Source organism: Schistocerca americana, chromosome 2, assembly GCF_021461395.2.
Source record: "Schistocerca americana isolate TAMUIC-IGC-003095 chromosome 2, iqSchAmer2.1, whole genome shotgun sequence".
Taxonomy (NCBI): domain Eukaryota; kingdom Metazoa; phylum Arthropoda; class Insecta; order Orthoptera; family Acrididae; genus Schistocerca; species Schistocerca americana.
The window spans coordinates 505,912,321-505,928,653 of record NC_060120.1 but is presented as its reverse complement, the minus strand read 5'-3'; the positions used below and the strand labels follow the sequence as shown (position 1 = coordinate 505,928,653).

The following is a 16,333-nucleotide window of genomic DNA, read 5'->3' as shown; positions in this document are numbered from 1 at the left end:
GCGCTTGCGCTGATGATGCGCGTGCTCGACCGAATGACCGGTACGATATTGCAGTGCCTCTGTTATTCTGATTAGACTCAACGTTCCTTTGGAAACGCATTCATGTCCAAAGGAACAGACACTGCAGCCGCTACGAAATACATTAAACGTATTCGCAATTGCGAATATTGACAACCATCAGTTGTGGAAAGGAGTGGCGACAGTGAAAATTTGTGCCAGACCGGGGCTCGAACCAGGATTTCTCGCTTATCGCGTGCGATCGCGCTGCCATTTGGCTAAGCGTGCACGACTCAGGGCCAGACCCAATCAGGTCAGGCGTTGTACTTGAAAGTCGCTTGCCCAGTATCGGCATACAAAGACGATATTGCAGACTCTGTGTCCAAGGGAGCTTCGTATCTTAACAGAACAACGCAGCCACTGCAATATCGTATTTGTCTGCCGATACCGGTCAGGCGACAAATTCTGCCCTGTAAGGGAATATATACAGTGGATGTGCGAGTCCAGGTCGTAAACGCATGGTTGACGACATACGGACGTTTTGGTGTGTCTGTCAGTCGTGCACGTATAGCCAATGCCGGCACGGTAGCTGTGCGTATTCAGTCACAGAACCGATTGTCCTCTGTAATAAAAAAACTGAGTGAAGGAATCAACGATCGACTTCAACAGATGTCATATGGCGTTTGCCCAGACAAAACGAATCGACCAATGCCGAACAAAATTATATATATATATATATATATATATATATATATATATATATAAATGACAAGCCAACCGCTCGCGATAAGCGAGAAATCACGGTTCGAGGCCCGGTCCAGCACAAATCTTCACCGTCGTCATTCAGTTCCACAGCTGATGGTTGTCATTATTCGCAACTGCGAATACATTAAATGTCGATTGATTTGTGCTCTTTTGGGGATACACTAATGGTGAATGAGAACAAGAAACATTCGGATAAAAGGTCAAAAACATTTTTAAAGACCACTCTATGGAATAGCAATATGTTAGTGACAGTTGACATATTTTTCGTTACTAAGGCCAGTATGTTATGCTAAAGCTAGAGCGTAAAAGAGGAACATCATATGTATATATTAGGGCAACAAAACAGATCTGCTGACAGTGTCAATTGAAGAAACCTTAAAACTTTTTAAAAAAATTAAGAAGTTTTAAATTCTAAATATTATTGTTTCGTGAAAATGTTTCAAAACAATTCTTCGCTTTGGTAGTTAAAAGAATCCAAGACTGCAGTGAATTTTGATAGTAACTAAGAGCAGATAAAAAGAAAATTTCTAAAAAATTTAAGACATGTTCGAAACCAAGATGTGGGAAACCTAAGACAATAAGAAGGGAGCATAGGAGGTGGGGAGGTGGTGTAGGAGGTGAGGGAGAAGAAAATGGAATGGCCCAGGAGGAACAAAGGGGATTAGGTAAAGAAAATCCAGAGTATTATGTCAACTAAATTAGGCAGTCTAGGTTTCCAAAAACGCTACCGTTTCTCAAATCCGTTTGTCCATTCCGGGACTGGTGCGGAAAACGACTAATGGATCTCATATTTTCGACTTCCTCTAGGTTGCTTAAAGGATGGCCCTTGTTTTCTCGATATAAAACTCTGAAGTTACTAGTGAAATCGGCGACGAATGCCTCTGCCCACGAAAGTTGGTACCCAAGGGATATTCTGAGTTAGAAACCCTAAGATGTTCATTAAACCTGGTGCTAAAGCTCCTGCCTGCTTATCCGATGTTGCATCCGGGGCAAACTTTGCAGGTGATGCAATACAGCTCAGCTTGTCATATTTGGAACAAGTGGTATTTTCTCTATGACTACACTTTGTACCAACGTTACTGGGAATGAAGAAAGCCGATTCAGTGTTTTTAGACCCCAACTGTCTGCCGACTTTCCTTCTTTCTGAGGATACCCCTATTAATACAATTAACGAACTGTCATAGCCATTTTGAAGGTTTTTTTTTCTTTTGAGTCATAATTCCTCTGACTGGTTTGTTGCGGTCCACCGAGAATTTCTGTCCTGTGAAAACCTCTTCATCTCAGAATAGCACTTGAAACCTATTTGCTGGACGTATTCCAGTACCTGTCTTCCTCTACAGTTTTCCGCTCTACAGCTCCCTTTAGTACCACATAAGTTATTCCTTGAAGTCTTAACAGATGTCCTATCATCTTGTCCCTTATTCTTCCCAGTGTCTTCGACATATTCCTTTGCTCTCCAATTCTGCAAATTCTGCACAGAACCTCTTCATTCCTTACCTTATCAGTCCAGCTAACTTTCAATATTCGACTGTAATACCGCATATAGAATTTCGAACATCTCGCACAATTTTACATTGTCGAACGCTTTTTCCAGATGCTATGAACGTGCCTTGATTTTTCTTTATTCTTGTTTCCATTATCAACCATATCATTATAATTGATCCTCTGGGGCCTTTACCTTTCCAAACTCCAAACTGATTGTCATCTAACACATCCTTAATTTTATTTTCCATTCTTTGGATGATAATTTACCGAAAGTCAGATGGTATGTCGCCAGATTCACACCAACGAGAATAGCCGTTTTGTTGCCACTTACCCCAATGGTTTTAGAAATTCTGATGGAAGGTTATCTATCCAATTTGCTTTATTTGATGTTACGTTATCCAAAGCTCTCTTAAACTCTGATTTCAATACTGGGTACCCCGTCTCTTCTAGATCGACTTCTGTTTCTTCTTACATCACAACAGACAGACCTTCCCCCTGATAGAGACATTCAATGTACTCTTTCCACCTATCTGCTCTCTCCTCTGCATTTAACAGCGAAATTCCAAATGCACTCTTCATTTCTTAATTTTTGTGGCCATGTGGCTCTCTTCATGTTACCACGCTTGCTTTTAATTTCACGGAAGGTTGTCTTGACTATCCTACATGCTGAGACAGTCCTGAATTTTCCTAAACATTTTTGTGCTTCCTCCTTCTATCGATTTGTTAAAATATTTCTTCTATTAGCCAGGGTTTCTCAGCAGTTATTTTCTTGTACCTATGGGTTTTTTCCAGCGTCTGTGACGGCTGTTTTTAGAGATGTCCATCCACCTTCAACTGTCTACTGAGCTATTGCTTATTGTTGTATCTATAGCCTTAGAGAAGTTCAGGCGTATCTCGCTATTCCTTAGTACTTCCATATTACACTTCTCTGCATATTGATTCTTTCGGTCTAATCTCTTAAACTTCAACTAACTCTTCACCGCCAATAAATTGTGATCTGATTCTATACTTGCTCCTGGGTAAGCTTTAGAATCCAGTATCTTATTTCGGAATTTCTGCTGAACCATGATGTAATCAAACTGAAATCTTCCCCAGCCTTTTACAAGTATGCCTCTTGTGACTCTTGAACAGAGTATTCACTGCTACCTGAAATTTATTACAGAACTCAGTCTTTCTCCTCTCTCATTACTTGTCCCAAGCCCATATTCTCCTATAACCTTTTCTCCTGCTCCTTCTCCTACAACCGCGTTCCAGTCCCCCACGAGTATTGCATTTTCATCTCCGTTTATGTACTGTATTACTCTTTCAATAACTTCATATACTTTCTCTATCTCTTCATCTTCAGCTTGCGACCAAGGCATGTATAATGAACTAAAGTTGTCGGTGTTGGTTTGCTGTTGATTTTGATAAGGACATCCGTATCACCGAACTGTTCCCAGAAACACACTCTCTGCCCTACTTCCTCTTCATAACGAATCCTACGCTTCTATACAATTTTATGCTGCTGGTTATATTGCCCTATACTCATCTGACCAGAAATCCTTGCCTCCTTTCCATTTCATTTCAATGACCGCTACTACCTCTAGATTGAGCCTTTGCACTTCCCTTTTCAGATTTTCTAGCTTCCCTACCATGTTCTAGCTTCTTACATTCCACTCCCCGACTCACAGGACGTCATCAATTCGTTGATTATTCAGTCTTTTTCGCATGGTCGCCTCCTCCTTGACAGTCCCCTCTCTGGAATCTGTCGATGGAGAGATCATCATGACACTTTTTCAATTACAGGCCATACGTCCTGTGGATACACATTATATGTCATTAATGCAGTTTTTCCATTGCCTTCTGTAACCTAATGCCGTCTTCATGCCGTTGATTCTTCTGCCATTAGGGGCAGTAGCACCCGTGATATAGGGGTGCGGTTTTTAGTTGGTAATCAATACGTCCTCGGCCCCGGGGTTCGAAAACCGCCACTGCTTAAATGCTGATTAATAATCAGCGTTATCGGCCGACGACTTCCGGCAAAAGAAGTCCCCCCCCCCGCCCCCCCCCCTATTCTCCTAACGGCCTTGCGAAGGATGGCGAAGAAGCAGACAGAGGTTCAGGGCATTCTCTTGGCCTTAGGGTGAGAAATGCCTCTAAAGGCCGACATGAGTTAGTAGACGAATTACTCACGTAGAATAGTCTCTCGCTCGAGTATATGTCTGAGAGGATGGATCACTCTAGACGGCGTGCAAACAGTTCACTAAAAAAAAAAAAAAAAAAAAAAAAAAAAAAAACCTGATGCGAGAAGATAGGTGTGGAATCTGAAAGAAACTTGGGTTTATCAGAGTTAAGGGAAATGAGAGTAAGCAGTTTCAGAATATATGCCAGCAGAGAGACTCTCGGGCAGGTTCTCAGCCGCAAACGGGCTGGAGGTCGCTAAAGTCGAAGAGTTGAGAAAAGGTTGAGGGATCCGAGCGGTAGGCTGCGGCATGTGTGCCTTGGCGAGATCAGATGACGATATGTAGATCTCACAAAGAGAAAAAGTATAAATGGGAAGAAAAACACGGATAGCAACAGCATGTAGCTGGGTGTTCGATCAAATGGCCTAAAATGAGCCTCATGACTTTTTCGGTGAGCTGGAGTTCTTTCCTCGGAAAGAAGGCCGAAACATTTTGGAGTGGAGTGTAAGAAATCAAAGCTGTGTCGAGGGCGTGACCTCCTTGGCCCTATCAACCAACTCCACGGTGGAGAATCGGTTGATGGTTCGCTGGACAGAGAGGTGTCGTGTGGTGCCACTGCTGTAGAGGATCCCCGAGTTGGAGAATGAGGAGAACGTTTGTCTTTGTTCGACTCCTTAGCACTTTCGCGTTTGCCAGATGTAGACCTGGACGTTTGCTGACTTGATGAGCTAAAGGTTGTCTCAGGTGTATTTATATTTAACTTTCCGTTCCTCTGTGTATGATCATCTTGTCAGAGATGATTACGGGATCTCGGCTGTTCAGTACAGAATTCAAATCAAACACCTTTCAGCCGGCTAAATTTCCAAACGGTTACTTTATTGGACTATCAGTTTCGGGGATGTTTTGCCCCATCGTCAGGCCCCCTGACCAACGTGTAGGAAGATTCCAACCTCCGTTCCAGTCAAAAGAGGATCCAGCATTCATAGACGGGTATCTGTAGGTTTTTGATACAGGCATCACTTCAAACATCATCTAGTACCTACAGCTACCAGTCTTCGAACGCTGGTCCCTATTTTGACTGGAACTGAGGTTGAAATCTTCCTACACGTTAGTAAGGGGGGCTGAAGGTGACGTAATATATCGCCAAAACTAGTAGCTCAATGAAATAAAAATTTGTAAATTTAGCTACTTGGAAGGTGTTTGGTTTGACATACCGTTCCATTCTTCTGGCTGCGTCACATGTGACTTCACTGGAGTGGGCGAAGATTTTTTGGTGTATTGAGACAGAGGTGAGGACGAACCTTAGCACTTGCCGTTTTCGCAACCATAGCACTGAACTGGAGGTCGCAGGTGTGTGTGGTCATATCCTTCAGAGGTCATCGCTTAGTAACGACGATACTGTAATTGCCACGCCGAAAGTGGTGTGCAACGCTTTCAGCTAGACGACACTTTGCGAGCAATATCTCATTCTCCCAGATCTCCTGAACGGCCCGCTCATCGAGGTACAGATGACATTCACGGGGTGAATCGACATGGATACCAGCGCAATTGATGCAGTGCGGGGAAGGAGGTGGGCAGTCTCCCTCACGCGCATCCTTGCCACAAGTTACGAATTTGGCTGCATTTTTACGTGACATATAATTACGGTTATAACGCTGACATTTGTAGCAACGCATTGGGCTCGGTGTGTAGGGTCTAACGTTGATGACTTCATAGCCAGTCTTGATCTTCTGTGGGAGCCCGCCTCGATCAGACTTAAAGAAGGCTGGGAGTAGCCAAGAATTCTGCATCAACCTTGCTCATAACCCTCTGGAAGTGGTTACGCACGGTAACGCTGAATACTCCCTCAGTCATTAAGCAACCGACTGTATATAATACCACGAACACTTAATCCGTGGTGTACCGTAGCTTTAAGCAGCTTTTGGGCTTGAAAAACACTGTTTATCTCTAAAACCAATGTTCCACTGCGAAAGCGAGTGCAGGAACTTAGTGGGCCTGCAGTTGTGTCCACAGGTTTCTAAATGACGTAAGAGTTGACTGCAGGAAAGCTCTGACGTTCTGTGCGTGTCACCAGGTGGTAGCGAGTGCAAGTGGAACAATCGTCAAGTGACTGGCTATATCCCATTTCGGTTCATTAGACAAAGGTTGCATACATGGAGTTGATGTAATCATTGCCAATGAACATCCAGTGATTTCCAGCATATCTTCCTTCTAGGGGCTCCCATAGAGGTCATACCTTGCGAACTCCAGACAGCGGGACCAGTGGACAATTGGGAAGGTAACAGGTCAGGCAACCAGACCTCCCTCGGCATACCCTTTACCAGTGCGTTACGCACGAGAGAATGTCATTCGGACTTTAAATAAACTTTAATGAAAAGTTGTTCACTAGCGTGCTCTACCTGTCGACCCAGGTGCTAGGAGTTACACATTACCCAGTCGCATTTTGCACGACAAATGCGCGAGTCGGATTTCAGGTACGCAGAAGGTCTCGGAAAGGTAGAAGGTAAGGATGTATCTTCCCTTCGACGACGGATGACGAAGTCATTAAAGATGGTACACAAGGACGTGGAACGCAGTTAGTCGTATACGTTCCAAAGAAACCATCCTGGTATTTGCGTTCAGTGATTTACAGGATCATAGAAGACCTAAATTTGAAATCTTCCACGGAAACTTCCATTCTCCCGGAGTGCGAATCTGGAATCTTACCATTGCTCTACATCTCTTGACATCGGTCCAAATATGTACCTACGAAACAACACTGAAACGAGCAAATGTTTTACTCTCTAGTGCCACTTCGAAACATTTAGAAAAATATACTTCGGACCTCCCACCACAATATGTCACGTATGTACAGTAGTACAGCTTTCATACAAAGTTAAAACGTTTTTAACTGCTCTGCATACGTAAAGATTCTGACGCCAACTGGCGCGTTTCATCTGTGTTACGAGAATGATTTGACACCAAAAGCGCAAGATCTTGGATCCCCGTACCTCCTCTCGACAGAGGAGAGAGCAAACATCTGATACACCTCTCAGTTCCAACGAGAGGAGGTCTGTCTCAGTATCCTAACGCAATTAGTTGCGATGTTCCCTTGTATTTATTGAATATCGAAGAACTTTTAAAGAGGGCGTTTACTTCTAAAGTTAGCTATACCAGTGCATGTCTCACGCAATTCCCCCCTAACACTGGCTTCAATTGTAAACACCGGTTACGTTAAGCAGCACACAGCAATAATTGAGCTCACACACCGTAAATCTGGTACATGCATGAAGCACCCTCATTCAAATTAATTCCCTTTATACATCACGGAAGCTGTCTTCTTTTAACGCTCGCTTCAAGTATTTGATTTTAAAATAAGAGCCTTCATAATAGCATTTCGTTTCCCAGTAGCTAAAATGTGAAAACATCTCACCTACAGCCGATTCATAACACAGGCCTTTGCACTTATTTTTATCTGCAATGCCGTGGAACGCGCAAGAACTTTTATGAACTGTCTGACGGTTATCTACGCCTCCCGTTCCACCGATGCATGAAGTCATTAGTAATCGTGGTACTGTTAGTCTAGGCCATCCGTACTCAGTAAACACGCTATATTCACTCTGCCTGTGACATTTTCTGCAGCTACAAGCTGTAATGAAGTGAACTCAAAGTAATATTCATCCAACAATTTTGAGTCTTGTATGAAACAACGACAACGGCAGATGTAGCAGGAGCCATCTGTTACCAACCTTGATGATACGGGTCGAGTCATTTTTAACTTTCCCATACTCTGAAAATGGCACGTTCGAACATGTGCCGCAACTCGTAAGTACAGGTCAGTTTTGACACGCTTAGAGCTGCAGTTTTGGAGCGTGAGGTGATCTTGCATCCAAGTCGTAGATTTGTTCACATCAAAGAACTTTCCCATGAGTACAGTAGTATCCTGTATCAAGACTTTCCATACCAGAAATTCAAACTTGAAATCTGCTAGATTGTTGTCTTTCGTGTTCAAACTGGCTGACAGAACGTATCTTGGAGAATGAGTGTTAGTTTTGTAACGCGTGTACTGACTCGAAGGGACCTGACAGATTAAAGCTATGAGCCTGACAGGAACTCGAACCAAAAACCTTTGTCTTTTTCTGGGAACGCCCTACCGACTTAGCTACGTGCACTAGAATATGCCATGCTGTTTTTTGCAGATGATGCTAAATGAACAACCTCAGGAGTGTCTTTCAGATAATCAACTGTTCCTAATACTGCTTTCAAGAATGTCGCTCGGGTTTGAACATAAGTTAATGAATAATATGTTCAGTAACGTGATCTTTTGTTTAATTTTTTCTCTTTTGGCAGGTCTGTTCCACAAGGTTATCTGCCAAAGCGGCGTGGCGTCTTTGGAACTGGTGTCGTCTCCTATTAAGGACAGGACGTTTCGCCTGGCAAAATCCCTCGGCTTCACGGGAGACAGTTCAGAGGAACTACTGGCCTTCATGAGAGACCAACCAGTGCAGAAGCTCGTCGAGAACGTACTAAACTGCCTGACCAAAGAGGTGGGGTAAATGTGTCCAAAATTCGTGAGTGGTTATTACGAATGAAACAATACAAGTTTGTATTCTGCACTACTGTGGACTGTCTCTGTCGATTAGGAAAAGCAGAGAATGCAGTCGCTGGCACCTTTTGCGCCAACCATAGAACCGGACACCGTGAAGGACGCTATCATCACACAGGATCCCATGGAAATACTGAAGAGTGGCAAGTTCAACAAAGTGCCCACCATCTTAGGTGTCTGTTCTCGTGAAGGAATACTTTTCATTCGAGGTAGGTACATACGGCACCTCCAGCGGAACTCCAGAAACCTTATATTTAGGATCTGAAAAACGACATGTTCCAAATAATAAAGGACTGAAGATCTATCTTTATAATATTCGAAAACTTAACCTTACGTTAATACAAAATTCGGTCGTTGATTTTCGACTCTTGTTACTGATACTGTTAACAGAGGAAGTTTTCTCTCTAATATCTAATATTTATTATACGACTTACAAAAGAGGAAAATTTACTCTCACTGTATGATTGTGATCTTTTTTCCTCTCTCGCCACAGTACAATATTGCAATATATTTTTGTCAAGTATTTGGGAAAACGAAGAAATCTGCAATGATATGTATTCAGAACGCTGTGAAACACTATAGAATTACATTAATTGCACGCAAATTATTTTGCAGAAATTATATTCAGTACTATACGGATCCAAATATGAACCCTTAGACATTGATCTAGTACTACAAATCTGTCCTCGCTAGATTAATTATTGTTACTACACGAATGGTAGGTATACAATTTAAGTCTTTTTTTTGTGATATGTTACAATACAGCATCACCGGTCTATTGCGGTCTAACTGTGTTGGTGAGGCAGTAAATTTCCACAGGGCAGTGACTGCGTCACTGCAATTCACTGTGGAGGTGTGGCGGTGGGACTTGTAGTCCCGTACCACCCTCTGACGGTGACAGTACTACATGAGTCAGGCAGAAAAACTTAGCCAAACATGGGCAGGTATGATTGGAAAGTATTGGACGTAGAATGGGGGCTAGTCCCGCCAAAGGATGCGTCCGTGGTGGGCGTGCCAGACCTATCGTTAGCCATGGTCGGAATCCGTTTCCTATAGAATGGTTAGGGGAACCGGATGTCGATCCCAGCGGCGTGGAAGTGTGGTCCCAACGTGGCGTAACCCATGGACAGTGTCCCGCAAGGCATCCACTTTCTCATAGAGACGCCGCGCGTTGTTGCGTATGGTCGTCTTTAGGGGGACGATATCCGCTTCCTCGTGGAGAGTGACAATTATCGTGAGTGGCGGGACGTGCAGGCTCCACCTGAGCACCTTGTTCTGCAGGCGCTGCAATGTCCGCATCCTGGTGACACTAATCGTGGCCCATGCAGCAGATCCATACGTGAGGGCAGGCAGGATAACTGTTCGGTAAATGCGGAGCTTGGTATGCAGGTTCAGTTCCCTACTGCGAAAGAGCGGGTACAAAGCCCTGGTTAGCTTTTGCCCCTTGTTGGTGACATACTCCGCATGGTAGTGGAAGAGCAACTTGTGGTCCATCTGGACCCCGAGATAGGTGGTTGTCGGGGACCAGGGCACCTGCACACCTGTAATCGAGATATTGCGGCGGAGGACTGGGCGCCGTTTCGTGAAGTAAACTGCCGTAGTTTTGGCGGCATTGAGAGCTATTTTGTTTGTCCGGCACCAGGTGATAGTGGCGTCCACCTGTCGCTGGAGGCGGGCGACGACGGCGTCAGTAATGCGGCCAGTGGTGTATAGCGCTGTGTCGTCAGCGTATTGTGCAAGGTGGCACTCGGGGATGACCGGCATATCATTGACATAGATATTAAATAGGATGGGAGATGGCACCGATCCTTGCGGAGTGCCTGCCGACAACTGGCGAATGCCAGAACGCATTCCCAGTTGAGCCACTAGGAATGTCCTACCACGGAGGAAGTCATCCACGATCTTGACATAATTATCCGGTATAGGGGTCTGTGTCAGCATCTTGTGTAGGATGTTGTCTTGCCAGATCTTATCGTAGGCGTTTTGCAAGTCCAGAAAAACGGCAGCTGTCGACTTGGCAGTGTTGAAGCTTTTGCTGATGTGTTCAGTGATCCGTAGGACCTGAAGTTCAGCAGAGAGGTGCGAAGTGAATCCAAACTGTTCAGGACGGATCGTCCCAGCTGCTGCAAGAGGTTGGGAAAGTCGGTGAAGTATCACAGATACAAGGACCTTCGCCATAGTGTTTGGGAGGCTGATGGGCCTGTTGTTGGTGGGGACTGTACGGTCTTTGAATCTCTTGGGGATCGTAATCAGCTTGGCTTGTTTCCACTGAGGGGGGAAAAGGCCAGATGTGAGACAACACTTTAAAATCTTGGTGAACAGGATGAGTGGTGTGCGGGGAAGGTGGCAAAGATGTTCATTTAAAATTCCGTCCAATCCAGGGGCCGACCGGCCACGTTTCCGTCGAAGGATACGCTGAATTTCTGCCATGGACATAGGAAGGGGAGCGGACTGGGGTGGGCGGTTGCGGAAGGCAGCAACAGCTGTCAGGACTTCATGTTCTTCCTGTAGATCGTTCGGAGAAAGGTCCTGGACCAAGGGGCGGTTATATGACAAGCCCGCTGCTTTGCGAATAGGATGAGCAGTCGCTGGCTTGGAGCGCCACAGGGTGCGAACGACAGCCCAGTCACATTATTGGTAGAGTAGGAGGGTGGACATCCTGTCCTCCCACTGTTCAGGGCTCCATTCGGCGAGCCGGTAGCTGAATTCACGTTGGAGGCGTCTCATGTGGCGTTTGATCTGGAGGTGCAATTGAAGTCTAACGGACTTGTAGTCCGGGGTGATATGTTACAATACAGCATCACCTGTCGTTTGCGGTCTAACTGTGTTGGTGGGGCAGTAAATTTCTACAGGGCAGTGACTGCGTCACTGCGATTCAGTTTGGAGGTGTGGCGGTGGGACTTGTAGTCCCGTACCACCCTCTGACAGTGATAGTACTATATGGATCTGGCAGACAAACTTTGCCTAACATGCAATTGAAGTCGATGATCGAAAAGTATTTAAACAGCCAGTAGCGGAGCTGCAGCTGTGAGAGAGATTAACTGACTATTTTTATTAATTAAATTTACGTATTCTGTTGAAAGTCATTCCAGCAACGAACGTTGACAAGTGAATGGAAAAATGTGCACGTCTTTAAAATCACTGTTTGGTGTTACTATGTTCCGTGTTGCTACTCATTAAGTTTAGCAGCACGAGGAATGACAAATAAAAAAAAACTACTTATTTACAGTCATAGTATGGCAGGAGGATATGATTACATCTGCAGGTGATCTGAGTACATACAGGCCGCAAAACTTAGTGCGCATAGGTACCTACGTCGTTCTGTGCTTTTTCCACTCTATTCCATGCCCAATGAATCGTAGGCGAGATGTTATCAGTGAGTGAGAGATCCCCAGAAAGTGCTGACAAGGCAACAGTCGAACACCTTTATATGTAGCTACATAAGGGCAACAGAACTCACATTCCATCTTACGTTCTCGCGTCGAAATGTGACGTCATGGAGATCTTGACGGTAGGGAACAACCATCGGCTTTAATGCGCCAGAAATGTAACAGCTGCTGTCCAAATTACCGGCTTTGCGAACCAGAGATCATGGAGTTGAGTATCCAGCTTCACAACATATACTCATATACGTGCTTGTCTCGTAAGATGATGACGATTGCCATTTGGAACGTTCGTTACTATCGGAGCCTCAGGTCACGTCCTCCGTGGTGCTGTACGCAGAACCACGACTCGCCTGTATAGCCGTTCCTCATATACAGAATGTAGTCTGTTGTCATGTTTACTTCATAAGGAACACCGAAACAATGGAACTCCTAGCCCTAGCCTACTTTGAGTGATTCTATTTACATATCAGTTACAATTTCATTGATTAGTTCCACTAAATCTGGCTGTTCAACTCACCTCCCTAATACACTACTGGCCATTAAAATTGCTACACCAAGAAGAAATGCAGATGATAAACGGGTATTCATTGGACAAATATATTATACTAGAACTGACATGTGATTACATTTTCACGCTATTTGGGTGCATAGATCCTGAGAAATCAGTACCCAGAACAACCACCTCTGGCCGTAATAACGGCCTTGATACGCCTGGTCATTGAGTCAAACAGAGCTTGGATGGCGTGTACAGGTACAGCTGCCCATGCAGCTTCAAGACGATACCACAGTTCATCAAGAGTAGTGACTAGCGTATTGTGACGGGCCAGTTGCTCGACCACCATTGACCAGACATTTTCTATTGTTGAGAGATCTGGAGAATGTGCTGGCCAGGGTAGCAGTCGAACATTTTCTGTATCCAGGAAGTCCCGTACAGGACCTGCAACATGCGGTCGTGCATTATCCTGCTGAAATTTAGGGTTTCGCAGGGATCGAATGAAGGGTAGAGCCACGGGTCGTAATACATCTGAAATGTAACGTCCACTGTTAAAAGTGCCGTCAATGCGAACAAGAGGTGACCTAGACGTGTAACCAATGGCACCCCAATACCATCACGCCGGGTGATTCGCCAGTATGGCGATGACGAATACACGGTTCCAATGTGCGTTCACCGCGATGTCACCAGACACGGATGCGACCATAATGATGCTGTAAAAAGAACCTAGATTCATCCGAAAAAATGACGTTTTGCCATTCGTGCACCTAGGTTCGTCGTTGAGTACACCATCGCAGGCGCTCCTGTCTGTGATGCAGCGCCAAGAGTAACCGCAGCCATGGTCTTCGATCTGATAGTCCATGCTGCTGCAAACGTCGTCGAATTGTTCGTGCCGATGGTTGTTGTCTTGCAAACGTCCCCATCTGTTGACTCCGGGATCGAGACGTGGCTGCACGATCCGTTACAGCCATGCAGATAATATGCCTGTCATCTCGACCGCCTGTCATCTCGACTGCTAGTGATACGAGGCCGTTGGGATTCTGCACGGCGTTCCGTATTACCCTCCTCAATCCACCGATTCCATATTCTGCTAACAGTCATTGGATCTCGACCAACGCGAGCAGCAATGTCGCGATACGATAAGCCACAATCGCGATTGCTACAATCCGACCTTTATCAAAGTCGGAAACGTGACGGTACGCATTTCTTCTCCTTACACGAGACATCACAACAACGTTTCACCAAGTAACGCCGGTCAACTGCTGTTTGTGTATGAGAAATTGGTTGGAAACCTTCCTCATGTCAGCATGTTGTAGGTGTCGCCACCGGCGCCAACCTTGTGTGAAAGCTCTGAAAAGCTGATCATTTGCATACAACAGCATCTTTTTCCTGTCGGTTAAATTTCGCGTCTGTAGCACGTCACTTTCGTGGTGTAGCAATTTTAGTGGCAAGTAGTGTACTTGTTTTACGTTATTATTACTAACGGCCGAACTATTTCTGGAAAAGTACATCATTTTTCATTAAAATGTATTTCTCAAACTAGTACGAAACATACGACTTCAAACGTTAACACTTCTTATAACTCCTTGTAAATACTTACACTATGTGAGGTGTACAAGCCGTTCACCACTAACCTCGTAATCAACTATTATCGATTTCTGTCTCTTGGTTGCGGGGGTTACTTAACATCCATCCACAATTGAAGAGCTCTACCATTCGGTACACAAGGTGTAAATTTTGTCTACATTTTCCTGCATTTACTTTTCTTACTGCAGAAAACACCAGTATCTGCGAGTAATCTCGTACTGCTACTGATCATATTTCATAAATCATTTACACAGAACGTTAGAAATATATTCCAGTGTACGAGTATAAGCTCGTTTCTACTCAGTTTTAAAAATTAAATTTCACGTAACTATTCGTGAAACAACTAGTGAACTCTGATGTTAGTTTCCTTACTGCATTGATTATCTTCAGTTACCACTACTATCCACTGTAAAGTTCTGTGTGTTCACAATGAATATCTGCGTAGAGTTTACATAGCTAAACTGATACTATACCAGCCACTGGCACTGCTTCTTCTGAATATACTTCCTTTCTCCATATCTGATATGACCAGTATTTTCAACATTAATAGGTGCTATGTGGTAAATTTATCAACTCTGAAGGGTTTTCTGGTTTTAACAACACCGCTTTCTGTATTTCAAAATTCTAGATAATATAGTTTAGTGATAAGAATTCCAATATTCCAAGATGATACAGTCCTCTTGTCTCTTCGGAACTAGGCACATTTTGGGATCAGCTCAGTCAGAAGTAATGTTACTGGAGTTGAAGATTTTTTCAAAGACTTCGTTATCATTTCAAGCACATAAGTAAGAATTAACTATCTATTACTGTTTGTTAACAGCCTCTCAGCTACACAAAAATCTTACAGACCACAAGGGCGTAAGGTCTAGCGGCCGTTGTCCACTTCAATAAATTTCTGCCGTCAGTATCACCCTCTTATAATATCACTGATATTCATTCATCCGGAGTTTTAATCTCACTTTTGAACTTTTCTCTTATTTCTGTCTTTACTTGTTCTATAAATAGATTGAACGTTAGGAGTGAAAGACTGCGCCACAGTCTGACAGCTTTTGAAGCCAAGCACTTCATTCGTGGTCTACCAGTCTTATTGTTCCCTCTTGGTTCCTGCACACATTTTATAACGCTCGTCTTACCTTATAGCTTACACCATTTTTCTCAGAATTTCGAATACCTTGCATGGTTTTACATTGTTCCTCTAGATCGACAGATTCCATGAACGGGTCATTTCTTAAACCTTGGTTCCGTTATCAAGAGCAACATCAGAAAAGCCTCTCTGGTGGCTTTATCTTTCTGAAAGCCAAACTGATCTTCACTTAACATCTCTCGGAGTTTCTTTCATTGTGTACATTACTTTTGTCACCAAATTAAATGCATAAGACAATCAGTTGTTCTGCCATATATTGTATGTGTAGAGTTTGTACCATGAGAAGCAACGGAAAGTATTATTTAAGGCCATAATGGCTACTTATGTGAACTGTGAATGTGTGGGATAGTTATTTATTTCTAGTTTCTGCTACCAGTCCATTCTGTTAGATTAAACGTAAAATAAAAAAGTGACTGGTAGCAGAAACTGAAAATAAATAATTAATGCAAAGGATGTTATTACAGGTGGCCGATATCCTCTTTCTACCACACAAATGCACGCGTGGATTAACAGGGTACTTTACTTACATGAACAAGAAGCTACTTATCTTGAATAGAGTCCATGTGTTGTGGTAAAGTTCTTCCGTGAGACTCCTTTTGCTGATAGTATCGGTACCCTTGCTATTACAATTTTTTAGTCTCTCTGCTAGTCTTGATCTGGTCGTTATGTCGTAACCTGCGACGTACACTGACAGACGCCAAGTGGAATATTAAGTTGGTTGGTTGTTTT

General features: G+C 43.9%; 1 protein-coding gene across 1 annotated transcript in view; it reads left to right on the top strand.

Annotated features, from left to right (window-relative positions):
• LOC124595086 (juvenile hormone esterase-like) overlaps positions 1–16,333 on the top strand; it is a 66,325-nt gene that overhangs the window by 25,560 nt on the left and 24,432 nt on the right. Inside the window, exons 5-6 of the mRNA XM_047133676.1 lie at positions 8,739–8,935; positions 9,032–9,203. Coding sequence (XP_046989632.1) covers positions 8,739–8,935; positions 9,032–9,203 — 369 coding nt within the window. The remainder of the gene's footprint in view (positions 1–8,738; positions 8,936–9,031; positions 9,204–16,333) is intronic.